The 13,908-nt window shown below is 36.5% G+C and overlaps 2 gene segments (V, D, J or C); one reads left to right on the top strand and one right to left on the bottom strand.

Annotated features, from left to right (window-relative positions):
- Positions 1–6,427: 6,427 nt before the first annotated feature.
- LOC137198586 (Ig kappa-b4 chain C region-like) lies at positions 6,428–9,495 on the bottom strand. The segment is given in 3 exon segments: positions 6,428–6,918; positions 7,937–8,014; positions 9,453–9,495. Coding segments are annotated over 3 exon segments (450 nt in total).
- A 2,999-nt stretch (positions 9,496–12,494) lies between these two features.
- On the top strand, positions 12,495–13,070 carry LOC137198585 (immunoglobulin kappa variable 1-39-like). The segment is given in 2 exon segments: positions 12,495–12,546; positions 12,763–13,070. Coding segments are annotated over 2 exon segments (360 nt in total).
- Positions 13,071–13,908: the final 838 nt, after the last annotated feature.

Genomic DNA, 13,908 nt, shown 5'->3' with positions numbered 1-13,908 from the left:
ATGAAGTGCAAATTGCCCCGAGCTAGATTCTTTCATTCCCCTTGAAGATTTTTAAGCTTTATCTGATGTTTTCATGATTCCTGTAATAATTGATGTTAATTGTAATAGTTGCTTTATTGTTGGTTGTCTGACTTTAGACGTGTTGTTCTTGTTTGCTGGTTGTTTGGTTTTCTGACCATAATTGTTTCTTGCTCTCTGGTCTCTCTTGTCACAACAGATCTGTATCTCAATGACACTGACTGATGACATAAATAAAGGTACTAAAAGTGTCAATTACATCTAGCAGAGCCATAATATATGTAGCATCAACATGTGCAGATCATCATGATCATAATTTATTGTGTTCAGCAATTCATACATTACATGTCACTGAACAAACTGTGTTTGTGGACCAAATGCATTAAACACATCAAACACTCCACACTGATGAGCCCATGATAACAACTGACTGTAAATACAGAGATACTTTTTATCTCTGAGATTGATACTTATCAACGTTTGTGTAGTTTGATATAAAGTATAAAGATGTTTTTAAAAAGGCCTTCAAAAAACTGAAAGATTAATTTTGTACCTGTTAGTCCAAAATGTGTGCAGACACGAGTCAAAGATTCTGTAGAAGTTCACAAGTCTTCTGTTAAGATTTTTTGTGTTTTCATCTCTAAATCGTAACAATTGGTTGAAAAGTTTTACCTCCATGTTTCTTTTATTTTACCTCAAATGAGACATCAGAGGAGGGATGATGGCTGAGATAAATATGTAACTTTCACAAAGAGGAAATAGACTTTAATTCCATTTTAAACAACCAGAACGAAACACTGAAAGTATTAAAATTCAGATGAAAGAATAAAATGTTTTAAATAACACAGAGCAATGACAGTCTACATACAGTTACTTGTGAGTGCACATATTCCATGTGATATACTGTCAGATATTGTAAACATGTCTTTCAAGGTCTGAAAACTTGTTAAATCATACATTTTTTCAATTTTTTGAAGGCCATAAAGTTGTGTATATACTGTGTGTTAAAATATTACATCAGGTGCTTTAACATCAAGAGGAAGCCCTCTGAATTATTCTCCCATTAATGTTTTATTGAGTGCACCTGGGACATTTTGACATGACGTCTTTGACCTTCTGAATGAATGTGAGCTTGTAAAACTGTTGTAGCATTAGAAAAAAAAACATATCATCAGCATACCATCACGTAAAATGAATGTGATTGTTGGTTGTGACCTAACTCAGCATTTGACCAAGAAGGTCTGTATATAAACTCCACCTGATTCAACACATATGAGAGTCCCAAAACAAGCCATCAATTACATCCGCATGTCTACATCTAATTATTTACAGTATGCACAATGTAAAAATCTGAGATATCGGCTACAAATTACAGTGAGTTCTCCCAGCAGTGAGGAGGAAACAGCATGATATGTTGAGGACAGCTACAGTTGACTGACTCTGTGTGTTTGCATATCTGTCCTGCCTCTCTGCTCCCAGCCGTTAAGAGGCCAGTGTTGATCAGTGGCTGTCCAGACCTTTCAGAGCCACTGACACGCCGGCAGCACAATGATGATGTCACTGACTCTACTGCTGGCCACCCTGGGGCTCCTTGTTCAGGGTGAGACTCTCTAGTGAAAACTTTGCTTCAGGATGCAACCAGGTTCACCACAATGATGTTCTGCTGTGATGGAGAAACACTGAAACAAGCAGCATTTACCTTCTTCCATCTATTCTCCATGTTAAAGAAATGATACTCTTCTGTTTTCATGTTGATCATCTTTCTCCAAGCTGGATTTGTCTCAGTAACCCTTCTCCTCTTTTTCATGTTTTCCAGGTTCATCAGGACAAATCACTGTGACTCAGTCTCCCAGATCTCAGTCTGTTGTTCCAGGACAGACTGTCTCCATCAGATGTAAAACCAGTAGAAATGCTTATAGCTACCTCGGCTGGTACCTTCAGAAACCTGGAGAAGCTCCTAAACTCCTGATTTACGGAGCTACAAACCTTCAGCCTGGAGTTTCAGATCGTTTTAGTGGAAGTGGATCTGGGACTGACTTCACTCTGACCATCAGTGGAGTTCAGGCTGAAGATTCAGGAGTGTATTACTGTCAGAGTGAACACTATATCAACAGTCAGTATTTGTTCACACAGTGAAAAAGCGTCGTACAAAAACCTCCCTCAGTCAGACTGAACAAAAACTGAACCGACTGCTGCAGCTGGAAGCTACTGCAGAGACTGATACAGTTCACTGAACACACACACACACACACACACACACACACACACACACACAGACACCAGTAGGTCTTTAACAAGTATATACAGATCGTTCACTATCTTTCATCATAAATGTAAATATATATCAATACAAATATAATTACAAATGTTTATTAGACATGGAGGACTTGTTTCTCTTCTCCTCTTTAGATTTTTTTGGACTCCTGGTTTCTTCCGTTAGGAAATGCATCAGCATCTCCAACACGTTCTCACTCCCAACTCGTCACATATGGAAGCTTGGTCAGGAACCCGTAGCGTCACTTTTTAACGCACTGCGTACCCCTTTAGTGTCATTTTTCAACGTGCAGTATCACAGCAGTCACTGTTAAAAAATAATCATATTTTATGGTGTGACAACACGGTGGTTAAGGTCTGGTGAGGTTTAGGAACAAAAACCACTTGGTTAGGGTTAGGGAAAGATCATGATTCGAGTTAAAATAAAAAATGAAATAAAACCGGCAAGGAACCGTGCTCTCTGATGATTTCCAACTTTCTGCCAATAACGTTACAACCCCTCCACCTCCTAATAAGAAAGTCAGCTTATATAGATGTCATGTGAAGTACGTCACTTTAGAAATGTTGATATGAAACGTATTGTTGAAATGTTAATATGCTCCGTATTACAAGTGTTGAAATGTAGATATTCAACGTATCTGTGGTTTGCACAAACATACAATGCCAACGTTTTATTCTGGTGACCAGGCTGAAATTTGTCACCTATAGACGTCATCGGTCTCATGGCGTCTATTTCAGACGTTGTGGGAGTTCAACAGAAGTCTATCGGACTACCCTGCACGTTGAAAAATGACGCTAAAGGGGTACCCAGTGCGTTAAAATGTGACAGTACAGGGTCCTGACCAAGCTTCAATATGTGACAAGTTGGGAGTGAGAACGGGCTGGCATCTCAGGCATCATTTCATTCACACCATTAAAAAGATCAGCTTGTATGCTGATGACATCCAACCAAACAAAATCCTAATTTTTCCTTCTTTCAGTTACTAATCAGATCAGAAGTTATAAGAAGTGTTCTAACTATTCTCACTCCTATTTTTAAATTTGCATTAGATCTTTTTTTTTTTCTTGTTTTATTTTACACAAACATAAAACACATATTCAATACTCACACACATAAACAAAAACAACAGACATACCACATATATACATATATATACACATATACAAACATACATATATGTACATACATGTCAAGCACTATATGTGATTGTGGTTCAAAAATATTCACTTATACAGCAATTTAAATTAAATACATCATTTTATAGAAGGAACTAAATAAAAAAGAGATAATGTTAATTTATGATAACATAGAATAATCATAGTTCTGTATCCCAAGTTTTTGATATTGCCAAGATCTCCCATTTATTTATGTCTGAGCTTTTTGCTCTGCCTTTAATAATAATATATTATTATTTAATAATCATCTTTTCCTGCAAATATGAATGTTTTAAATGTAATATGAAGGAACTCAAAACCAGCTTTTTTAGAGAATCAAATATATAAAGCTTGCCAAGCAACACAATAATACTCAATAACATATTTTTATCATCTTGATAACCCCAAATAATATTGAGAGGGGATAAAGGTAAAAGGATTGATTGTTCAGATAACCAATTTGCCACCTGCTGCCAAAAGGATGAAACCATTGGACAATACCAAAATAAACACATAATATCCTCCTCCTCATCACCACAAAATCTACAGATATTATCCTGAGTTATTCTCCATTTCTTAAACATTTTACTTGTTGGTAACATCTTATAATTTTTTTTAACTGAAAGGCCCATAAATAAGTAGAGCAAGATGACGAGTAAATACATCTAAAAATGTTTAACCAAGGAAGAGGAGTATCAAACACATCATTCCAATAGGTTTGAAAATAATATGGATGAGAAGTTATATTCTCAAAGGACATAAAGAAATGATACATATCTTAAATAAATGTGTATTCAATAGAATACACATTTAAGAAATCAAACACATTTAATGAAGAAACACCTCCATCTATCTGTAAAACTTTGGATTTGAGGCCTTTCACATCTTTAGTTGCACATTCTGCACTTGAGAAAAACAAAATATCAGCCATGTTTTAAAAAAAATGAAAACAATTCTGTGAAATTAGCCTCAAAATTCTTCCTTTACACATTTCACATCAGTCTTTCTAACTGCTTAATGAAATTCTCTCCGTCAGATTGTCACTCCTTTATGTTATGGATGATGTAAATGTTGAGTTCTCCCAGCAGTGAGGAGGAAACAGTATGATATGTTGAGGACAGCTACAGTTGACTGACTCTGTGTGTTTGCATATCTGTCCTGCCTCTCTGCTCCCAGTCGTTAAGAGGCCAGTGTTGATCAGTGGCTGTCCAGACCTTTCAGAGCCACTGACACGCCGCCGGCAGCACAATGATGATGTCACTGACTCTACTGCTGGCCACCCTGGGGCTCCTTGTTCAGGGTGAGACTCTCTTGTGAAAACTTTGCTTCAGGATGCAACCAGGTTCAGCACAATGATGTTCTGCTGTGATGGAGAAACACTGAAACAAGCAGCATTTACCTTCTTCCATCTATTCTCCATGTTAAAGAAATGATACTCTTCTGTTTTCATGTTGATCATCTTTCTCCAAGCTGGATTTGTCTCAATGACCCTTCTCCTCTTTTTCATGTTTTCCAGGATCATCAGGACAAATCACTGTGACTCAGTCTCCTGGATCTCAGTCTGTTGTTCCAGGACAGACTGTCTCCATCAGATGTAAAACCAGTTCATATGTTGGTAACAACCTCCAGTGGTACCTTCAGAAATCTGGAGAAGCTCCTAAACTCCTGATTAGATATGCCTCAACCCTTCAGCCTGGAGTTTCAGATCGTTTTAGTGGAAGTGGATCAAACACTGACTTCACTCTGACCATCAGTGGAGTTCAGGCTGAAGATTCAGGAGTTTATTACTGTCAGCAGGGTTATGACACACCGTTCACACAGTGATACAACGTCGTACAAAAACCTCCCTCAGCTGAAGAGGAACTGATCTGACTCAACAGCTGCACTCAAACAAAAACAACAGAGGTTTTCAAAATTTAATTTGAACATTTTAACACTAAATATTTTGTATTTAACAAAAAAAAGATTTATTCTAATGCTTTCATTAATACAGAATATGAAACATTTGGCTGAACATCAAATCTAACCTCTGTTGAAGTATGATTTCAATTCTTTAAAAAGTTTAATCTACTGACTACAACACATGAACACTAAAACTATTATTATTTATTTATTTCATCTCTTACTATTTTTCATAGATTCTCAAACATACAACTTTTTAGAAATAAATTACAAAATGTTATCATGATAATATTTATTATCATTTATGTTGTAAAATTACTAATCATGTCATGTGACATATATTTGTCATTTTGCATGTTTTTATTCCAGCAGCAAGTATTTATAATATAAACCAAAAAACATTTAACTGATTATGTAATTAATTAATACTTGAATTTTTTCCCTTTTTCATCTCTTTCATTTGTCTTTGTGTTTCAACTCTTCAGCAGAAGCAGTTTGTAAAAATGTCCAGGGTTAAAATGTCAGATCACACTCATTTTATATCTCTTTATGCTGATGATATTTTGCTTTTTATTTCAGAATTAGAACATATTTCTGAGGGTTTTGTGATTTTGTTTAAAAGATTATGTATATGCTTTTAATACATCTGAAAAAATAAAAATATTAGACTCTTTGCACTGACACACTTCAGTAACATAAGATGATTGGAGGATTTTTCATTAAAAATACTCAATTACTAATTATAACAGACAAATCTGAAGTGACTCCAGCAAAGCATTTTCTACAATTATTATGACTTTACTGTAAACTATGAAAACAAATTATGGACTTACTACCACCATGACTGTGTAGCATTAATCACATAATATCTAAGAGTGTTGTTTGAGTGTAAATACTTTCCTAATATACAGTATATGAATCAATACATTATGTGATCTTACATTTTCCTTCTGAAGTCTTCATAGAGCAGTTGAAACATTTATAACTCAGTTTTTATCAGGATTTAATATCATTACTGTTACCATTAAGAGAAAAATAATTATGACACTTTTATAATAATAAAGATGAAAACAAGTGATTTGATGAACAGATCTTTATTGTCTGGAAATACTGAAATTATATTGAAACATTACAACAAGCAAGTAAATATTGTTACTGAAACGTGAAATAAAAGAGAGAGATAGTTGCAGAGATCAGAGTGAGAGCAGTAGCAGAGTAAAAGCAGTAGCAGTGAGTCAGGTCAGGACTGGGAACACTGGTCTCTCCTCAGTGTCTCTGAGACTGGAGTCTGGGAGCCCTGGGTGGCCTCACAGGTCACAGAGACCACCTTCCTCCACTGGTCTGCAGGGAGCCTCAGGGTGCTGCTCCAGCTGTAGCTGCCATCATTCTGCAGCACCCCGGGGCTCCTGCTCTGCTCCAAGCTGCTGCTGCTGCTGCCGTCCACCTTCCAGGCCAGACTCCAGTCTGAGGGGTAGCCCTTGTTGGCCAGACACACGAGCGTGGCCTTCCCCTGCTGCAGCTCCTCGCTGGAGGGGGGCAGCACCGTCAGGGTGGGGGTGACTCGACCCACTGGAGGAGGAGACAGAGAGACAACATGAAGAAAGTTCATGCAAAGAGAAAATAAACTCCACCCTGTCGGTTGCAGCAGAGGAGGCTGCTGGTTCTGTTGGTCTTCCTCAGACTGGATAAAACTGGTCTTCAGTGTTTCACTTCCCTCTCTGAGCTCAGTAACCATGGCAACAGACAGGCATCACTGATGAACCATGGCAACAGACAGGTTTCAGTACTAAAGATAAAAGGTTCCAAGCAAACAACTCTTCAACTACTTTAATTTAATCAAAAACTTAAACATCAATGTTAAAGAAGTAAATATTATGCATTACAGAAAGGGAAAAATACTTTTATTTGAGCATCCATATTTTTAAATTGAAGCCAAAACATTAAAGAGACAGTTTGTGTTTAATCTCCTCATTTACACAGGCATCACTACTGAACTATGAAAACAGACAGACTTCACTAATGACAAATATTTTAAGCACTAAAATACTTTTTCCAACTTACAAAATTAATCCTATTAATACAACATGAGGTTAAATCAGCTACAGTGATATTATGGTATTCACTGGTTATAATGAGGATGTGACATGTCATGAAATTCATTGTTCTGAGAGGAAGATTGAGTTAAACACATGAAATGTTTCCAGATAAAACACTCACTAAATAAATGTCTGGTAGATTTCTTCAGATGAAATTATATAATCACTACGTTAAATTAATCAAGAAGATTTTCTGTCATTCAGACTCTGAAAACTGAATTATATTGTCTTCAAATAAGCAGTTGTACTTTTTAATAACAGTATAAATGATATGAATGTAGAAACTGTCTCAACTAAAGTTTCTGTGTAACTAAAGACTTCTTTGATCAGAGGGATTTTTATCTGTATCACAGTGAAGACTGTAGTGATCACTGCAAAAATATAAAATTTATAAAACTAGCAGCCAAAATGTTCAAGTAAAGCCTGAATTTATCAACTGAAAATAGAATAAAAAAAGAATTTAAATTCTTGTAGAAATTAAAGGTACTTACAGTTAACATCCAGTCTGGTTCCTCCACCAAAAGTCCACCACAGTGATACAAACTGACTGAGTCGTCGTACAAAAACCTCTCACTGTAGAGAGACACGGCTCTCTGACTTTGAACACAACAAACTCTACAAAAACAGCCTCAGTCTGTGAAACACAGCTGGATGATATGAAAATATATAACAGTAGGCCAATAATTTATATTTTTATTCTAAAATTAATCATTTTGTTTCATGTTTACTGTATTTTAAATTATGTCTTGAATTAAAACTGAGTGTTGTAGATGTAAAATGAATCAAAACAGACATTTCTGAAGACAATCTGTTCACAGAACATAAATGAAACACAGAAAATGATCACTGACACATAGATAATCAATAATCTGCTAAATTGATTGATCCATTGATTAAGCAGCATCATCAGAGTAATCCAAGTCCCTGTTGGAGTCAGTCAGAGCATTTCCATAGAGAGCCACTTTGCATCAGCAGCACCATGCTCCAGTGCTCTGGGAGAGTTTATAGTCCTGAGAGTTGAACACTGGATGACTGACAGCTGTCCTTCATCACAACAGAAGCCACAGAAATCCTCCTCATCAAAAACATGACTTTGATCTCCGTCCTCATCTGGACTCTTCTCTGCTGCTGCTTCACAGGTAAAGTCCAGAGAATCAAACTCCTCTCCTCTATCAACATCCGTCCCTCTGAAATGAAGCCGACAAAACCATCAAAACCATCAAAACCATGACGCTGCTTTATGTTTTTGTCTCTGTATCCTCAGAGTCCAGAGGCCAGGTCACAGTGACTCAGCCTGCAGCAGTGACATCTGCTCTGGGAGGATCCACAACCATCCGCTGTAGGACCAGTCAGGATGTTTATAATTCAAACCGTTTAGCCTGGTACCAACAGAGAGATGGAGAAACTCCTAAACTTCTCATTTACTATGCTACCACTCGACCATCAGGGATTCCAGATCGTTTTTCAGGCAGTGGATCAAAAACTGACTTCACTCTGACCATCAGTGGAGTTCAGGCTGAAGATTCAGGAGTTTATTACTGTCAGAGTTTCCACTATATCAACAGTCAGGATGTGTTCACACAGTGAAAAAGCGTCGTACAAAAACCTGCCTCAGTCAGACTGAACAGAAACTGAACTGACTGCTGCAGCTGGAAGCTACTGCAGAGACTGATACAGTTCACTGAACACACACACACACACACACACACACACACACAGACACCAGTAGGTCTTTAATAAGTATATACAGATCGTTCACTATCTTCCATCATAAATGTAAATATATATCAACACAAATATAATTACAAATGTTTATTAGACATGGAGGACTTGTTTCTCTTCTCCTCTTTAGATTTTTTTGGACTCCTGGTTTCTTCCGTTAGGAAATGCATCAGCATCTCCAACATGTTCTCACTCCCAACTCGTCACATAAAACCACTGGGTTAGGGTTAGGGAAAGGTCATGATTTGAGTTAAAATAAATAATAAAATAAAAACTGCAAGGAACCGTGCTCTGTGCTGATTTCCAACTTTCTGCCAACAACGGCCATGTTGGTCCAGCACTGCAGCAGCTCATAACAGGCAAACTTACAGTAACGTGATAATATACATATTATATCTTTAATTATACCATAATGAGGTAAAGAGATAGAGAGATAAGAACGTAGTTACTACAGAAGAAGGACTTGTATGGTCACATGTACTGTTTATCATGTAGCAGCAGGTTTGTACTGTGACTTTCTGTGAGACCAAACTGAAATGAAGCCCACAAAACCATCAAAACCATGACACTGCTTTATGTTTTTGTCTCTGTATCTTCAGAGTCCAGAGGCCAGGTCACAGTGACTCAGCCTGCAGCAGTGACATCTGCTCTGGGAGGCTCCACAACCATCAGCTGTAGGGTCAGTCATGGGGTTGATGGTGGTTGTGGCAGTTCCCCTTCCTACCCCTGTCTATTCTGGTACCAAAAAAGAGATAGCAAAGTTCCTAAACTTCTCATTTACGGTGCTACCTATCGAGCATCAGGGATTCCAGATCGTTTTTCAGGCAGTGGATCAAAAACTGACTTCACTCTGACCATCAGTGGAGTTCAGGCTGAAGATTCAGGAGTTTATTACTGTCAGAGTGCACACTATATCAACAGTCAGGCTGTGTTCACACAGTGAAAAAGCGTCGTTCAAAAACCTCCCTCAGTCAGACTGAACAGAAACTGAACTGACTGCTGCAGCTGGAAGCTACTGCAGAGACTGATACAGTTCACTGAACACACACACACACACACACACACACACACACACACACACACACACACACACACACCAGTAGGTCTTTAATAAGTATATACAGATCGTTCACTATCTTCCATCATAAATGTAAATATATATCAACACAAATATAATTACAAATGTTTATTAGACATGGAGGACTTGTTTCTCTTCTCCTCTTTAGATTTTTTTGGACTCCTGGTTTCTTCCGTTAGGAAATGCATCAGCATCTCCAACATGTTCTCACTCCCAACTCGTCACATAAAACCACTGGGTTAGGGTTAGGGAAAGGTCATGATTTGAGTTAAAATAAATAATAAAATAAAAACTGCAAGGAACCGTGCTCTGTGCTGATTTCCAACTTTCTGCCAACAACGTTACAACCCCTCCACCCCCTAATAAGAAAGTCAGCTCATATACATGTCATGTGAGGTACGTCACTTCAGAAATGTTGATATGAAACGTATTGTTGAAATGTTAATATGCTCCGTATTACAAGTGTTGAAATGTAGATATTCAACGTATCTGTGGTTTGCACAAACATACAATGCCAACGTTTTATTCTGGCGACCAGGCTGAAATTTGTCACCTTATAAAGACGTCATCGGTCTCATGGCGTCTATTTCAGACGTTGTGGGAGTTCAACAGAAATCTATCGGACTACCCTGCACGTTGAAAAATGACACTAAAGGGGTACCCAGTGCGTTAAAATGTGACAGTACAGGGTCCTGACCAAGCTTCAATATGTGACGAGTTGTGAGTGAGAACGGGCTGGCATCTCAGGCATCATTTCATTCACACCATTAAAAAGATCAGCTTGTATGCTGATGACATCCGACCAAACATCACAAAATCCTAATTTTTCCTTCTTTCAGTTACTAATCAGATCAGAAGTTATAAGAAGTGTTCTAACTATTCTCACTCCTATTTTTAAATTTGCATTAGATCTTTTTTTTCTTGTTTTATTTTACACAAACATAAAACACATATTCAGTACTCACACACATAAACAAAAACAACAGACATACCACATATATACATATATGTACACATATACAAACATACATATATGTACATACATGTCAAGCACTATATATGATTGTCGTTCAAAAACATTCACTTATACAGCAATTTAAGTTAAACACATCATTCTATAGAAGGAACTAAATAAAAAAGAGATAATGTTAATTTATGATAACATAGAATAATCATAGTTCTGTATCCCAAGTTTTTGATATTGTCAAGATCTCCCATTTATTTATGTCTGAGGTTTTTGCTCTGCCTTTAATAATAATATATTATTATTTAATAATGATCTTTTCCTGCAAATATTAACATTTTAAATGTAATATGAAGAACTCAAAAGCAGCTTTGTTGGACAATCAAATATATAAAGCTTGCCAAGCAACACAATGATATTCAATAACATGTTTTTATCATCTTGATAACCCCAAATAATATTGAGAGGGGATAAAGGTAAAAGGATTGCTTGTTCAGATAACCAATTTGCCACCTGCTGCCAAAAGGATGAAACCACTGGACAAATAAATGTATAATATCCTCCTCCTCATCACCACAAAATCTAGAGATATTATCCTCAGTCATTCTCCATATCTTAAACATTTTGCTTGTTGGTAACATCTTATAAAACATTTTTAACTGAAAGGCGCATAAATAAGTAGAGCAAGATGACGAGTAAATACATCTAAAAATATTTAACCAAGGAAGAGGAGTATCAAACACATCATTCCAATATGTTTGAAAATAATATGAATGAGAAGTTATATTCTCAAAGGACATAAAGAAATGATACATATCTTAAATAAATGTGTATTCAGTAGAATACACATTTAAGAAATCAAACACATTTAATAAAGAAACACCTCCATATATCTGTAAAACTCTGGATTTGAGGCCTTTCACATCACTAGTTGCACATTCTGCACTTGATAAAAACAAAATATCAACCATGTTTAAAAAAAACTGAAAACAATTCTGTGAAATTAGCCTCAAAATTCTTCCTTTACACATTTCACATCAGTCTTTCTAACTGCTTAATGAAATTCTCTCCCTCAGATTGTCACTCCTTTATGTTATGGATGATGTAAATGTTGAGTTCTCCCAGCAGTGAGGAGGAAACAGCATGATATGTTGAGGACAGCTACAGTTCACTGACTCTGTGTGTTTGCATATCTGTCCTGCCTCTCTGCTCCCAGCCGTTAATAGGCCAGTGTTGATCAGTGGCTGTCCAGACCTTTCAGAGCCACTGACACGCCGGCAGCACGATGATGATGTCACTGACTCTACTGCTGGCCACCCTGGGGCTCCTTGTTCAGGGTGAGACTCTCTTGTGAAAACTTTGCTTCAGGATGCAACCAGGTTCACCACAATGATGTTCTGCTGTGATGGAGAAACACTGAAACAAGCAGCATTTGCCTTCTTCCATCTATTCTCCATGTTAAAGAAATGATACTCTTCTGTTTTCATGTTGATCATCTTTCTCCAAGCTGGATTTGTCTCAATAACCCTTCTCCTCTTTTTCATGTTTTCCAGGTTCATCAGGACAATACATCCTGACTCAGTCTCCTGGATCTCAGTCTGTTGTTCCAGGACAGACTGTCTCCATCAGATGTAAAACCAGTTCAAGTGTTAGTAGCTACCTCAACTGGTACCTTCAGAAATCTGGAGAAGCTCCTAAACTCCTGATTTATTATGCTACAAACCTTCAGCCTGGAGTTTCAGATCGTTTTAGTGGAAGTGGATATGGGACTGACTTCACTCTGACCATCAGTGGAGTTCAGGCTGAAGATTCAGGAGTTTATTACTGTCTGCAGGGTTACAGCAACCCGTTCACACAGTGATACAACGTCGTACAAAAACCTCCCTCAGCTGAAGAGGAACTGATCTGACTCAACAGCTGCATTCAAATTACAACAACAGAGGTTTTAATAATGTAATTTTCAACATTTTAATACTAAATATTTTGTATTTTACAGAAAAAGATTTATTTTAAATACTTTCATTAATACAGAATATGAAACATTTGGCTGAACATCAAATCTAACCTCTGTTGAAGTATGATTTCAATTCTTTAAAAAGTTTAATCTACTGACTACAACACATGAACACTAAAACTATTATTATTTATTTATTTCATCTCTTACTATTTTTCATAGATTCTCAAACATACAACTTTTTAGAAATAAATTACAAAATGTTATCATGATAATATTTATTATCATTTGTGTAAAATTACTAATCATGTCATGTGACATATATTTGTCATTTTGCATGTTTTTATTCCAGCAGCAAGTATTTATAATATAAACCAAAAAACATTTAATTGATTATGTAATTAATTAATACTTGAATTCTTTCCCTTTTTCATCTCTTTCATTTGTCTTTGTGTTTCAGCTCTTCAGTAGAAGCAGTTTGTAAAAATGTCCAGGGTTAAAATGTCAGATCACACTCATTTTATATCTCTTTATGCTGATGATATTTTGCTTTTTATTTCAGAATTAGAACATATTTCTGAGGGTTTTGTGATTTTGTTTAAAAGATTATGTATATGCTTTTAATACATCTGAAAAAATAAAAATATTAGACTCTTTGCACTGACACACTTCAGTAACATAAGATGATTGGAGGATTTTTCATTAAAAATACTCAATTACTAATTATTACTGACAAATCTGAAGT

Source organism: Thunnus thynnus, chromosome 15, assembly GCF_963924715.1.
Source record: "Thunnus thynnus chromosome 15, fThuThy2.1, whole genome shotgun sequence".
Lineage (NCBI taxonomy): Eukaryota > Metazoa > Chordata > Actinopteri > Scombriformes > Scombridae > Thunnus > Thunnus thynnus.
Note: the sequence above shows the minus strand (reverse complement) of the source record. Positions and strands in the feature narration are given on the sequence as shown.